Raw genomic sequence first — 15,797 nt, 5'->3', positions numbered from 1 at the left:
GTTCAATGTGAGATAGAAACACAAGGAGCAATTAGTTCTTAGAAGTAAGGAAGATTGAGTAAGCTACAGGTGAAATTTCATCTATCCTTGCAGAATATAAGTGGGAGTTCATCAGAGAGGCAAGAATGGAGGTAAGTCATAGAGGTATAAAATTCTTTTTTCCTTCAAGGATCATCAAATTCCAAGTTTTTAAGTTGGAGGCAGAGGGCAGTGATGGCCCAAAGAGTATGTAGCATTCTACATCTATTTTTCATTTTAATCCTCAAAACAATAGGTACTATTATTATACCCAGTATATAGGTATATAAACTAAGGAAACCTGAGACACAAAAATCCCAGATTTTGAATTGAGAGAGTTTATCTTCAGAGCCTGCTCTTCAATCACTACACTATTAGAAATATAGCTTCAAAGGGCAGGTTACAACCTGTGTGTCATGATACAGAATGAGGCAATTGGGTATTTCTGAGACAAATGCAGTAACTGAAAAACAGCTAAGACAGAAACATGAGGCATCCACCCCTAAGAGAAGCCCTCCTCTGCTTCTCCCCCTTTTGCTTACCATTCATTCTCCAACTGTTTGCCAGAGAAGAGAGTAGTTGAAATCAGCCTAGGATTTGAGGGAGTCTGGGAACTACATATTGTACTGTAATTAAGACATGGAACAAATAACAATATGACTACCTTCCCCAAACTCAAGATCAGGTTATCATCCAAGAATGAAATTAGGAACATTAAAATGTTAGAGATAAGATTATTCCCTGTAGGCTTGAGTAAGGAGAGTGGAGGATTAATGCTAATGGATACAGGGTTTCTTTCTGGGGTGATGAAAATGTTCTTAAATTAGATAGTGGTGATGGTTGCAAAACTCTGAATGTACTAAAAACCACTGAATTATATACTCTAAATGGTGAATTTTATGTTATGTGAATTACACCTCAACAAACTGTTATTTTTAAATAAATAAATTTATACTAGAGACTAAATAATAAACCTACATCTATCATGTCCCTTAAAGTTTTTTTAAAAATCAGCCCCTATAGAAGATAGTTAAGAAAATGTGACACACAAAAATTCAATCAAGGTGACTTGAATATAACTGCTGAGAAGCAGCCTAAATTTTGTCATTTATACATTAAAAAAATACAGCACTCTCTCTCTTCCTCTCTCACTCTTTCTCTCTCTCTCTTTCTTCCTCACCCTCTTACCCTGACCCTCTCACCCTCTCTATCACCCCACATCCACCCCACCCATGCCTTCTCCCCCACTGCCTTCCCCCAGGCACATACCTCTGTGTCCTCCCTCCTGAGCTCAAGTGTGTGTGTGTGTGTGTGTGTGTGTGTGTGTGTGTGTGTTTATTTATTTACACACACACCCCCCCGGCTGGTGTGGCTCAGTTGGTTGAGCATCATCCTGTAAATCGCAAGGCTACAGATTCGGTTCCCAGCCAAAGCATATGCCTAGGTTTCAGTTTCAGTGCCAGTCAGGGTGCATAGGAAAGACAACCGATCGATGTTTCTCTCTCACACTGTTTCTCTCCCTCTCTCCACTTCTTCCCCTCCCTCTAAAATCAATAAGCTTGTCCTCCAGTGAGGATAAATATATATGTGTGTGTATTAATATATTTATATTCATTAATATTTATTTATAGTAATAGATAAACATACATTATTTATTATTGATATAATGTATATATTATATTATAATGCACTGATATATAATTATACATTGGTATTATTAGTATATTAATATATTTCTAAATAAATATGCTATGTATTTATATTATATATAATTATGCATATATTTTTAAGTACCTATATTATAGATCAGGTGCTGTGAGCAGTGCTAGGAATATAATGGTAAGCAGCAGAGATGACTTACTAAGTGACTTCAGATGGTGATTGGGAACATGGATCTAGGAAAGAAAAGTCTGGAAGGATAGATATTGGCAGAATTTCTTCAGCACATGTAGAGGTGAGGCTACTCTGGCCCACAAACCTGTGTAGCAAGAATAATAATAAACTTATATTAAGCACTTACTATGTGCCAGCCACTGTAAGTGCTTTACAAAATTATTTAAATCTCAAAACTCTGAAATAATCAGATCTATAATCCCATATTCAAAAACCATAGAACCAGACATGTGTCAGAATTCAGAAAACTTCAAGTTTTAGGAAGGTATAATGGCATATATACAATGTATATTATATACATCCCCAGGGGTAGCATCTCATAACCAAATAATGTTTTTGGAGTAAAAAAGTGTACTCATAGTCTCAGAATAATTTTTTATTTTTTATTTTTTAGCATGATTTTTTTTAAAAGACCATAAATAACTTCATTTCTGTTCAGGTCAATTTTAACCACCATATGAGTTACACACACAACAAGGGTGGATTTCGGGGGATTTTGGAATCATGGGTAATAATTTTACCCATTTCTCTGATAAAGAAACTAAAACAAGAAAAGTCAAGTAACTTGTCAAGAGTCACTCAGCTGATAAAGGGAAAAGACAGAATTTAACCAACATCATCAACTTAAAAACCTATGCTCCTAACTCTACCTGCCACTCCTGCCAGGTAAATCCCTCTTGTGGAAACAAAAGCCCTTCCCTGAAGATCTTCTACTCAGTACATTTGAGAGAGAAAGGCAGGAATTCTGAAATAACTCAAAATGTCTTTCCTTAAACAGAAGAAACCCCAGAGTGAATCTAGCTTTCAAGCCCCTTCCCCACCTTCAGACGTTCCTCTGAGTGCACAGAAAACCTAGTTAAAACACTTCCCCTCCTCTCCCAACCCTTCAGACGGGATGTTTTTGAGCATTGCTGGGCAAAACCCAACAAGGGCTAAAAGGAGTTTGGGTTGGGATGGGGTGGGGAGGGTGAGAAGTACCAGGTGAAGAAAAATGCAACTTTTGACTTCTGGCCAAGATGGAGGCATAGGAAGACACACTGTGCCTTCTCGTACAACCAAAAGAAGGACAACAACAAATTTAAAATAAAAAACAACCAGAACTGACAGGAAATTGAAGTGTATGGAAGTCCGACAACCAAAGAGTTAAAGAAGAAACATTCATCCAGACAGTAGGAGGGGCAGAGATGGGCAGTCAGGTGGAGAGGACATGTAGCAAGGTGGGGATGGTGGGCCAGGCAGTCCTACATTTGCGTGCAGATAAACTGGCAGGAACAACTAGGGAGTGAGACAGACCTCGCAACCCAGAATTCCAGACAGGGAAATAAAGCCTCAAACCTCCACTGAAAACACCTGTGGGAACTGAGGTGTCAGCGGGAGAAACTCCCAGCCTCACAGGAGAGTTTGTTGGAGAGACCCACAGGGTCTTAGAATGTACACAAAACCACCCAACTGGGAATCAGCACCAGAAGGACCCAATTTGCTTGTGAGAAGTGAGGGAAGTGATGGAAAACTGGCAGAGAGTGAAGCAAGTGCCATTGTCCCCTCTCGGACTCCTCCCCTACATACAGCATCACAACACAGCGACTGGGTTGACCCGCCCTGGTGAATACCTAAGACTCCACCCCTTATGCTAGCAGGCATGCTGAAACAAAAAAATGGCCCAAATGAAAGAACAGATCAAAGTGCCAGAAAAAAAATACAACTAAGCGACTAAGAGATAGCCAACCTATCAGATGCACAGTTTAAAGCACTGGTGATGAAGATGCTCGCAGAATTGGTTGAATATGGTTGCAAATTAGATGAAAAAATGATGGCTATGCTAAGTGAAATAAAGGAAAATGTACAGGGAACCAATAGTGACGGGAAGGAAACTGGGACTCAAATCAACGTGTAGACCAGAAGGAAGAAAGAAACATTCAGCCAGAACAGAATGAAGAAACAAGAATTCAAAAAAAAAAAAATGAGGATGTGCTTAGGAACCTCCAGGACATCTTTAAACATTCCAACATCTGAATCATAGGGGTACCAGAAGAAGAGGAAAAGCAACAAGTGGAAAGTTATTTGAACAAATAATAAAGGAGAACTTCTCCAATCTGGCAAAGGAAATAGACTTTCAGGAAGCCCAGGAAGCTCAGAGAGTCCCAAAGAAGTTGGACCCAAGGAGGAACACCCCAAGGCACATCATAATTAAGTTACCCAAGATTAAAGATAAGGAGAGAATCTTAAATGCAGCAAGAGAAAAGAAGAGAGTTACCTACAAAGGAGTTCCCATAGACTGTCAGCTGATTTCTCAAAAGAAACCTCACAGGCAAGAAGGGTCTAGAAAGAAGTATCCCAAGTCATGAAAGGCAAGGAAGGACCTACAACCAAGATTACTCTATCCAGCAAAGCTATCATCTAGAATGGAAGGGCAGATAAAGTGCTTCCCAGGTAAGGTCAAGTTAAAGGAGTTCATCATCACCAAGCCCTTATTATATGAAATGTTAAAGGGACTTATCTAAGAAAAAGAAGATAAAAAATATGAACAATAAAATGACAACAAACAATTATTAACAACCGAACCTAAAACAAAAGCAAACTAAGCAAATAACTAGAACAGCAACAGAACCACAGAAATGGAGATCCCATGGAGGGTTATCAGCAGGGGAGTGGGTGGGAAGAGAGGGGGAAAGGTGCAGAGAGTAAGTAGCATAAATGGTAGATAGAAGATAGACAGGGGAAAGTTAAGAATAGTACATGAAATGTGGAAGTCAAAGAACTTATATGTACAATCCATAGACATGAACTAAGGAGGGGGGGGAATGTAGGTGGGAGGGGGTGTGCAGGGTGGAGGGGAATAAAGGGGGGAAATGGCCAACTGTGATAGCATAATCAATAAAATATATTTTTTTAAAAAAATGCAACTCTCAAACTCTGTTACCTGCATGATAGTGACCTAAAGTGCCTGTCAATGACCCCCCTCCTGTTTGAAAGCCATTCTTTAATATTCAATCCTGAAACCTGTGATCTCCCCCTTTCCCCACCAGGCTTCCCAGCAAGGCCGTTGATCTGAAGAGGAATTTCATCTCTAACCTTTGTCCCCAGGCATGTCAGCTCACATGGGCAACCCAGCATCTCCCAGCATTGACCCAGGAACACTTCTTTCCCCAAACAAACCAATAACCTCCCCTATCATCCCCCACTCTGTGCTTTCACTGATTACACGTTGGTGGCTTCTGCCAAGTTCTACCTGTAACTGACTTCCTCTCTCAAGTCAGATGTTTGGCTGTTCCATCCCCTGCAACAGGAGTCATGCCAGCTGGACACACTCTCCTTCCCGGGCCTCTGGTGGCCAGCACGGAGCCCTGAACATAGCTATTGAGACCCTGAGCCTGAGGGTTTGTGGCTGTGTTTCAGCTGTGTCACTCAAGGTGGGCCTACCCCAAAAATGATCTCATTGCTCCTGGCCTTCCTATTCCTGGCCGTGACCACAGTGGCCACTCCCAGAGCTGACAGTCAATGTCTGGCATGTGGGAAGCATGCCTTGGACGTGGAGAGCCAGCGGAAGCTGCTTCTCCACCTGGCCAAGAGAAGCATCTTGGACAAGCTGCACCTCAGCCAGCGCCCAACGCTGAGCCGGCCAGTGTCCAGAGCTGCTCTGAGGACAGTGCTGCAGCGCCTCCATGGGCCCCCACAGGGGGTGCTTCCGGAGGCTGACAGGGGACAGGAATATGAGATCATCAGCTTTGCTGAGACAGGTGGGTTCCTGATCTGCAGATCTTCCTCAAAATCTGACCTATCAAGAAAAGGAACAGTGTCTTCCCCAACCTAACCCCTGATTTTCTCCCCCAAATCATCCAAATTCTTTTCTCCCAGAACCTATAATCTCCTAATCCAGGGTTCCCACCCCCCTGCCCCATCTCTCTCTCTCTTGTAGTTAAGCCATGACCAATGGGCAACTGGAAAGTGGGTAAATTTCACTTCTTTTGAGACATTGCATCCAACACCTTTAGCTCATCTCTCTAAAGGCCTCAAACTTCCCCAGGCTGTGGTGTGCCCATCCACTCCCCCAGCCTGGACCCAGAAACTGTAAGCTGGGGATTCTGTCTTTCCTGTGGCCCAGGATCCAGCCTCTCCATCCTCACCATCTTCCCTTCTCCAGATCCCTCGTTTGGGTAAAAGGGCAAAAGGAAAAATACCAGGACTATAATACCTCTCCATTCCACCCCTGCCCTCCTGCCTTGATACCTCAGTCACCCACATCTGAACAGGATCAAAATGGGACATAGAAAGGTAGATAGAAGATAGAAGAGAAGAGAGAGTTACTTTCATAGTGGGGAGAGAAGTTGGAGAATTAGTCGGCAGACGGAGGGAAAAATCAAGAATTTGGCGACAGTACCTAAACACAGAACACAGAGTGATCTGTCTGGCCTCTGAGCTTTCTACAAGTGCTTTCTTAGGTCTGGAAGGCCCTTCCCTTCCTGGCCCATTTTCCATGGTCAGCACTTCAAGACCCAGCACCCCTGTCCTCAGAAAAACCCACCCTGACCTCAGGGTTAGGTGCTCCCTCCTTGGTGGCCCCCACACTCTTACATTGAACCTGAACTCTCTGTGTGAAATTGCCTACTTCCAGGTTTTCTATAAAGCCTGTCTCCCAATAGGATATCAACCCCTTGAGGTGAGGAACTGTCATTTATTCCTCATGTTATCACCAGAGGCTAGTGCATAGTAGAAATAACTTAGACAATGTTTACTGTACTGTTTTCTAAGCCTTTTACATATACTAATTCCCTGAAATCCTCACAACAGCTCTGTGAGGCAAGTACTATTGTTATCCCCATTTTAGAGGTGATGAAACTGAGGCAAGAAGTTGAGTAACTTGCCCAAGGTCTCGTGACTGGTAAGTGGTGCAGCCAGCCATGGCTCTGGAATCCATGGCCTTGAGCACAGCATCACTCTGCCTCTCCCAAACATAGTAGATACCCAGCAAACACTGGTTGTGTTAAACAGCCAAATTACACAGTAGGTCAGCTTGACCACAGCTTAGAGTCCCCAGTGATGGATAAGAACTTATTCTAGTTCAAGATGTGTTTAATCTGCCCATGATTAAGAATGCAACTCTAGAGCCAGATAGCTTGGGCTCAAATTCTTGGTCAGACACTACTGCATGACTTGGGTTGTTAATAGTTTTCTCCTGTGTAAAATGGGGATAATTAGAGGGCAGCTGAGATAATTAAATGAACTAATACAGGTAGTATACTTAGAAAGCTAAGGTGAGAGGAAACAGGAAATAGAAGGCTCCGTTCCTGCCCATGAGGGGTTTTGCTGCTGCTGCTGCTGCTGCTGCTGCTGCTGCTGCTGCTAAAAATAAATGAATTTAGAATATAAGGCAGGATGAAATAAATGTTACATGGGGTAACAAGAGCTTGCTGGACCAGGAGTGACTCTCTGGGACATGGTCAGAAATACATTGCAAATGGGCTGCCATTGTAGAGCAGATTTTACTTCAATCAGTAGAGAATGGTAAATGACATCTTAAATGAAGGGGGAAAACATGGTTAAAAGTCTGAAGAAGTAGACTGCGTTTGAAGTTGAAAAGTAGTTTGGAGTGTCTTAGCATTGGTGGACAGATGGCCATGAACCATGTATGAGTTCCTTGAACATTGAAATCCTGGCTGCTTTGGGGTTTTTTTTCACCTTTGAATCCCTGACACTTAACCTAGTTTCAGGCACATTGCGACAATAATGATGGTTACCAGGTATTAAGTGTATCTGGCTCATCTCATATAATTCTCACAACCACCCTATAAAGTAGACTTTAGTATTCCCAACTTATGAATGCAAAAACTGAGATTCAAAAATGATCATTTACATGGCCAAGGTCATACAGCTTGCAAGGGGCAGAATTCAAACAATTCTCTCTGACTTCAAAGTCTGTATACTTTCCACATATTTGCTAATCAATGAATGACTACAATGTTCAGGCCAGAGGGGCCCTGATGAGATAAGGTTTGAAGGTGAGAATGACTGATGCCTGCATTTCACCTTTCACATATAAGTATTTTAGCTTGAAGTTTTCATTTCAATTTAAGTTATCTACACCATAATGTGAAAGAAAGACCTGAAAATTATTCTTGCCAGAGGCATGAAGACAGAGAGTTTGGGGCTCTGGGGAAACTAGGATAGGGGTCTTCAGTGGTTATCCTGGAACTCGCTCATCCTGGCTCATGAGGGCTGATTGTAAACATGTCCCAACTCTGCATCCAGTGACATCACATTGATGGTCTGAAATCAGTCATGGTGAAAGAATTTATACCACAGAAATTGGCAGATACCATAGATTACAGGCATTCCCCCCCGCTCTAAAATCCAGTTGTTAAATATTTACCAGCATACCATTCATTGACTATGACCTAAAAATACAAGTTAACTGCCTCCCACACACCCAATTTGCAATGCTGAGACAGGGCCAGGATAACTGTACTGGATACTCCTGTTCAAAATGGGAGATGGGGAAGTGGGAGGCACAGAGCAGTCACTGATCCATGAAAATTCTAATCTAGCCAGGTACATATCTCAGTCTATCCCAAATCCATAATTCCCTTGGTTGGGCCTGCTTCTGCTCCCTGATAGGTTTTTCCTCTCTCCTTAAGGACAGCCCACCACTGCTTTCCAGCCCTAGCTGGCGTAGCTCAGTGGATTGAGCGCAGGCTATGAACCAAAGTATCGCAGGTTCGATTCCCAGTCAGGGTACATGCCTGGGTTGCAGGCCATGACCCCCGGCAGCCGCACATTGATGTTTCTCTCTCTCTCTCTATCTCCCTCCCTTCCCTCTCTAAAAAAATAAATTAAATCTTTATTAAAAAAAAAAGAACAGCCCACCACTGCTTTCCTTGACTTCTAGAGCCACTCTCTCAGCCCTTGACTCGACTCTCTGCAATGTCTTCTCTTTTAAGTAAGCAATGACCTGTGTTTGTGGCTGAGTAGTTTTCTCAGCCTTCTTCCTGTCCAAAGAAGTTGGGGGCCCAGAGGCCTCTTTTCATTCTGAATTGTCTCTGTCCCTTTAGTCCAAACTGCACTGCTTTCACTAGCAAAACTCTTTTTAAAACTTTATGGACCTTCTAGCCCTGGCTGGCACGGCTCAGTGGATTGAGCTCGGGCTGAGAACCAAAGTGTCGCAGGTTTGATTCCCAGTCAGGGTACATGCCTGGGTTGCAGGCCATGACCCCTAGCAACCACACATTGATGTTTCTCTCTCTCTCTTTCTCCCTCCCTTCCCTCTCTAAAAATAAATAAATAAAATCTTTAAAAAAACTTTATGGACCTTCTTATATAAATTATAGTCTACTCAATTAGACAAAAGGCAATCCACTCTGTCAAGACAGACCTCTACTAAGGTTACAAATCAGGGCGTTGTGGGAAACAACTGTTAAGATTCTTAGAAGCCCTTTTGTCTAGTTCAGTGGGTCTATAGAACATCATCTTGGGTTTTAGATCTTAACAAAGGTGTTAGATTTTAGTAAAGGGTCTTATGGCTGACCTTTATTTGTTTTGATCTTCACACCAAGACCATGTTTTACTGGCAGTGCCCTGGATTTGATTTTTGCCCCTAGACCATTTCTTACTTGAAGAACATTTTGCCAGACAGACGAGGAATGAAAAAATATTTTATTGTTCAACCTAGCAAGTCTTGTTTAAAATATTGCATCCAAATTCTGCTGGAAAATTAGACAGTTCTTATAATAAGGCAGCTAAAATAAGCCAAATGACACTTTCTGCATTCTGCCTGGAAATATCTTCAGCTAAATTCACAACTTTGTTAGATATCATTTCTAGCTTCCAAGTTACCACAGCCGATAGCCAGTACATAACACAGTTCCCCCTTCTCTGGCTTCCAAAAGCAATTTTCTGGGTGCTCTTCTTACCTTTACTAACAGTCTCCTCACCATCCTTACAACCTCTGCCTGCCACCCACTCCCAAAGCTAATACTACATATTTTAGGTCTTTATTATGGAACACCTTACTTCTGATGCTAGTTTCTGTTTTAGTTATCCGTTAATATTACAAACCAGCCCAAATATAGAGGCTTAAAAGAAAAAGCTCAATATTTCTCATGATTTCGTGGTTTGACTGGGCTTATCTGGGTGGTTCTGCTCCATGTGGCCTAGCCGAGGTTGCTCATGTATTTGCATTCAGCCAGGAGCTCAGATGGGGCTAGAACATCTAAGATGGTCTCTGATCCTCCAAAGTCTCTCTCTACACGGCTTCTCATCACTCAGTATCTCTTCCAAGTTTCTCTGAAGCATGGTTGTTGGCTTCCAAAACAATGAAGTCTCAGTGTGTACTTATCAAGCTTCTGCTTGCACTGTGCTTGCCTATGTCTCTTTGGCCAAATCAAGTCACATGGCCAAGCCCAGAGTTAATATGGGAAGAAATTGCACAAAGCCATGAATATTGGGAGCTGTTGTTCATTGGGAGCCAACAATGTAATAGTCTACCACAACCCTTGCCGATCATGTGTCTGCTTGCCATGACTAGGGTGACTCAAGAGGTCCTTACAGTAAGGTGCTTAGTGACCTAGCAAGAAAAGATTAGTTGGGCCAATCAGACTCTTCTAGGACTTTGGAATTGGGACACTGGAAGATCAGTTCACTTAGCTAGGAGGAGGTGAGTAAAAGGTTCTATAGATTTAGGACCTGGGCCACCATTTTGCGAGCTTAGGAAGCTGACCGAGAGGCAGAAGTATATTGACAGAGAGAAAAGAATGAAGTAAACTTACATAGAGACTGAGATGAGAGAGATCATGTTGGCTCTGAGAGCTGTCAAGAGCAGCTTTATTCTTGACTTTCCCACTCACGTGAAGCTTAGTTGATCTTTATTTTCTGCCCTTTTATATCCATGAAAGTTTCAGTGGCATTTCCACAGTAAAGCACTCTTTACTTGATAGAGGAAAAAAAAAGCTAGCTAAGACCAAATCATAATGGGAATAAGACTGCTTTCTAAAAGAGTTTGGACTTTATTCACCAATAAGGTTTTTGAGATGATGAATTTCATAATCTAGCTAAGTTTTTGGAAAATAACTCTGGTGTCAATGTAAAATAAGAATTAAAGAAATGAAATACCATTCATTCAAAAAAAAATGTATTGAGTGTAGACTAGGTGTTTAGTACTAAATGAACCAGGCAATGGTGCACCATACAAGCACAATCTCTACCTTCATGTAGTTTATATTCTAGCTGGTTTGGGGTGGGGGAGGAGAGGAGGGAAGGAGAGACACGTAACAAGCAAATAAAAAACAAAGATTTTTATAGAGAGTGATAGTGGCTACAAATATAATTAAGCAAGATGATGTTTTAGAGAGATGGGGATGGAATTGAAGGCTGCCTCAGACAGGCTAGTTGGTGAAGCCTCCCTGAAAAGGAGACATTTGAGCTGAATGCCAAAAAGGAGCCAGTCATTAAACGGTCTTGGAAAGACATTCTGGGCAGGGGAAATAGCAAGTTCATGAAGGCTATGAAGTGGGTCCATGTTTGGTGAGTTCAAGGAACAGAAAAAAAGCTGTAGGTTGAATATAGTCACAAAATGTCACAATGTCTAATCACATAAGTTTGTTAAGGGATTTCTATTGTATTCAAATAGTCAATGAGAAGACTGAAAGATTTTAAGCTGAGGTTAAGCTGACCACATTTATGTAATAAAAAGATCATTCTGGCTGATACGTGGAGAATGGTTTGGAGGGCAAGAGTAAACCACTTAGGAAGCTGTTAACATAGTTCAAGAAAAAGATGATTGTGAGTTGAACTAATGCAGCGATTTTCAACTGATGTGCTGCAAAAATTTTTTAAAACATGCAACATCTGACTATTTAGTCAGGGACACTGACCTTTTTCCCTTAGATTGTCTAATTTTAAAAATGACAACAGCCAACACAACAACAGTCATCCAGTGTCAATGAATCAAAATTAGAACTATTTTTTGGTCAGATCAGCCAAAAATATCTTTTTTGGTGTGCTGCTGAATGTCAGTAATTAGTTTATGCATCCCATGAGATGAAAAAGGTTGAAAATCACTGAACTAAGGTATAGTAAAGGAGATGGAATAAGTGAAATTATATTATAAATTGGAGGTAGCAATACAGATCTTGTAGCTAATTTCCAAGTAGGGGATGATGGCAATCAAGGTTTTGGCTTAAGCAATGAATTTATAGGGAAAGGGAAGATTGAAGAAGGACCAGGTTTGGGGAGATAAAACTAGAGTTCCTCTTTGAACATGAAAAATTTGAGATATCATTGGATAACCAAGTGGATTATCAAATCAGTAGGTGGACATAAAAGCCTGAGGCTTGGGGAGGGATCAGGACCAAGGATATGTAGATGAAACTGAAAGCCATGGGAATTGCTCAGACCATTCTGAGACAGGGTGCAGATACAGAAGAGAAGAAGAAGGGAGGTTTGGACCTCCAAAACATAGAGGTCAGGCAGAGAAAGAGGAGTTGTCAGCAAAAGAGACCTAGATGGAGTGACCAGTGTCACAAAAGCCAGGAGGGAAAAAAAAAAACATGTCAAGAAGGAGGGAATAGTTAAGTGTGTCAAACACTACTTATAGGTTAAGTAAGATGAGTATAAAGAGATGAAACCATTGGACTCAGCAACATGGTAGGTGTTGGTGAACCTGAAAAAAGTAATTTCAGTGGAGTGGAGAGTATATAAACCCAACTAAAGGGTTGCAATAGGGTAGGCGAGGGATGCAGAGGGGAACCGGGGCAATAGTAAGTAATAGGGGAAGGGAGAAATGCATAGACATTAGAACCATTGTAGTGAGGGACTAGTCATGGTAAGTGAGAGAGGTGACCATAGGGTTTCTAGAGATGACAAGGAAGGCAGTGGTGCCACCAATTCTAGGAATAAAAAGAGAATTCTATAAGAAAGAAAATAAGGATTTCCATTTTGGACAAACTGAATATAATGTTTGGGCAGGACATTCATGTGTCCTGAAACTTGGTAACTCCCAAATCTCTATTTCCAGTCCAGAGGTACAAAATGGTCTGGACTGGACATACAGATTTGGGAATCACCAGAATAAAAATTGTTTTAACTGACCATGTGTGTGGGTAAGAGCTCCTCTCAGTGTAAAAGGAAAACTTTGGAGAACTCTTGCATTAAAATGATGGTCAGGAAAAGAAAAGCCAGCAAAGAAAAATCAAGGCAGAATCATAAGAGAGTTGTGTAATGGATGCCAAGAGAGAAAAGATTTTCAAGAAGGAAAGGGTGGTTAACAATGCTAACAATGCAGTCAAGAATGAACACAGTGTTCAAGCATGCTGAGCACACAGAGGTAGCTGATCGAATTGACACTCTGAAGTCCACAATGACCGAGGCTTCTTATGTCCACAGGCCTTTCCAACATCAACCATACTCGTCTTGATTTCCACTTCCTCTCTGATAGAGCTGCTGGTGGTGTGGAGATCCTGCAGGCTAGCCTCGTGTTCTTTGTGCAGCTCCCACCCAATACCACCTGGACTTTGAAGGTGAGGGTCTTTGTGCTAGGCCCACGTGATGCCAACCTCACCTTGGCCACTCAGCATCTGCTGGAGGTAGATGCCAGTGGCTGGCACGAGCTCCTCCTGGGACCTGAAGCTCAGGCTGCCTGCAGCCAAGGACATCTGACCCTGGAACTTGTACTTGAAGGCCAGGTAGCCCAGAGCTCAGTTGTCCTGGGTGGGGCTGCCCGTAGACCTTTTGTGACAGCCCGGGTGAGAGTTGGGGGCAAACACCGGGTTCGACGACATGGCATCGATTGCCAGGGTGGATCCAGGATGTGCTGTCGACAAGAGTTCTTTGTGGACTTCCGTGAGATTGGCTGGCACGACTGGATCATTCAGCCTGAGGGCTACACAATGAACTTCTGCACAGGGCAGTGCCCAGTGCATGTGGCAGGCATGCCTGGCTTTGCTGCCTCCTTTCACACAGCAGTGCTCAATCTTCTCAAGGCCAACACAGCTACAGGCACCACTGGAGGGGGCTCATGCTGCGTGCCCACAGCCCGGCGCCCTCTGTCTCTGCTCTACTATGATAGGGACAGCAACATCGTCAAGACTGATATACCTGACATGGTGGTAGAGGCCTGTGGGTGCAGTTAGTTCATGGGCAGCCTAAGGTGGGGTAGACAAATATGCCCCACAGAGGTGCCCTTCCTCAAAGGAGGGACAGATTCTATTACTGCCTCTGTCCAGAAGGTGCCTTTGGGCAACCTACGGAAATTATCCCAGAGCAAATGCCTCCCTTTTCTTGGGCAACCTACGGAAATTACCCCAACTGTTACTTGAAGAGATCTTCATCTACAGAGAGTCACTGTACCATCTTCACAACCACCAGTCTCTCTCCTAGAACACGGTCTGTCCAGCAAGCCCCACATGCTCAACCACCATCCCAGAGACTCTGATCAACCTCCAACCATGAGCAATGCAATCTTGTTCCAAGGCAGACTTCCCTAGCCCACTCTTAATCCACCCCAAAATGCACTGTGCCTCCCTACCCTGTCCACTCAATGGCCTCCACTCTGGATAAGTTGACCCAGCCTCTTCTCTTGATTTTCTGGATCTCCAGAGAGAGCCCCCTCCTTGGTTTCACTAAAGATTAGATCACTACTCTCTAAAATGAGACTCATTCCTCTCTGTGTCTTGAGCCCCTTTACTTCTTGCTTGCCCAGTTGTGCTGCTAAGGCTCTCTTAGCACACCCACATCCATTCTTTGTCCTTCTCTTCCCTGTTCTATGCCCTTGCAGGCTAATTCACTTGAGTTCCTTTGGCCTCTGCTTCCTGCTGAGTTTGACTAAGGGGAGACACAGGCAAGAATTCAGGGTCTTTGTTATCCCTACTCCCTCAGCCTAAGTGCCAGGGTTCTGTGCGACTGGCTGTGACCACATCCCTACAGTTCCTGTCTGGCTCCCTTCTTCCACAGCTCTAGCTCTGCTCGGATTCTGATGTCACTGCTTCCACACTAGAGGCTTATAATGGCTCTCCACTCTTGCCAATCCCTAGATATTTCGGCATCCCTCATCGGTTCCCTTCACCCTGCCCATACCTGTATAAAGAAGTCCTTCATTAAGTCTTCTCAGTGGTGCAAACACAGATAGCTGAGTGGGTCTTCTGTCCCCTACCAGGACCCTGACTGACATGCCAGAGGACACACAGCCTGCCCTCCCTGCCCATTTCTGCTCTCTCCTCACACAAGTTCCCTGGGGCTGAGCTATTGTGTCTATCCCATACTTCATGCTGCTTCCTTCCCCAGGCTGTTTGCCCTTCTTTATTAGGCCCCCTCCATCCTCTCAGAATCATCTTTGCTGGTCTCAAGGCTAATAAAGACCTGAGTTTTACCTGCTTCTCTCCTTGTACTGCACTCACTCCGAGACAGAAGACAGATCGCTGCTCAATGGGCAAGTAGGCTGATGACTTGTGGGCATACACATGATTAAAGGTAGAGAATAGCTCAGAGATGGCTGCCTTCCTTTCACCAGCCCCCGGGGCTCCATCCAGGAGTCCTACTCAGAAGTTGGAGCTGGCTGAGGGCCACCAGAGTGGGGCAGGGGACAAAAAAGGAAGGCCTGGAGTGAAAAGAGGGAGGCATTTGCTCTGACTGGGTTCTCCTTAAACCAGTGATTTTCAAACTGTGTGCCACAAGAATTTTTAAAGTATGCAGGAACACTGACCTCTTTTCCCTTAGATTGTCAAATAAAAAAATGACAATAGCCAACCCACAACAACCGTCTGGTGTGTATGCCCTGTACTGGGCCATAAATACATAGGTCATATAATGGAGTTGCATCTTATGGGTCATGTCGCATAATAAGGTTGTGTCTTGGTAGCAGAAATCCCTCTGTACGAGTATAGACACCTGATTTTTTTAAA

The 15,797-nt window shown here is 43.2% G+C and overlaps 1 protein-coding gene across 1 annotated transcript; it reads left to right on the top strand.

Annotated features, from left to right (window-relative positions):
• The first annotated feature begins 5,179 nt into the window (after positions 1–5,179).
• Positions 5,180–15,265, top strand: INHBC (inhibin subunit beta C). The gene is made up of 2 exons (XM_045829624.1): positions 5,180–5,648; positions 13,285–15,265. The coding sequence occupies exons 1-2, from the start codon at positions 5,339–5,341 to the stop codon at positions 14,028–14,030; spliced, it is 1,056 nt and encodes a 351-aa protein (XP_045685580.1). The 5' UTR covers positions 5,180–5,338; the 3' UTR covers positions 14,031–15,265.
• Positions 15,266–15,797: the final 532 nt, after the last annotated feature.

The sequence above is a fragment of the Phyllostomus hastatus genome, unplaced genomic scaffold (assembly GCF_019186645.2).
Source record: "Phyllostomus hastatus isolate PE091 unplaced genomic scaffold, TTU_PhHast_1.1 phas_scaffold_93, whole genome shotgun sequence".
Taxonomy (NCBI): Eukaryota; Metazoa; Chordata; class Mammalia; order Chiroptera; family Phyllostomidae; genus Phyllostomus; species Phyllostomus hastatus.
This window is presented reverse-complemented; position numbering and strand designations above follow the sequence as displayed.

What these genes read in the sequence shown, in the direction of transcription:
- INHBC (XM_045829624.1), top strand. Translation starts at nt 5,339, where the DNA reads ATGATCTCATTGCTCCTGGCCTTCCTATTCCTGGCCGTGACCACAGTG. An exon ending in CATCAGCTTTGCTGAGACAG is followed by an intron (nt 5,649 to 13,284) that starts GTGGGTTCCTGA and finishes TTATGTCCACAG; the next exon opens with GCCTTTCCAACATCAACCAT.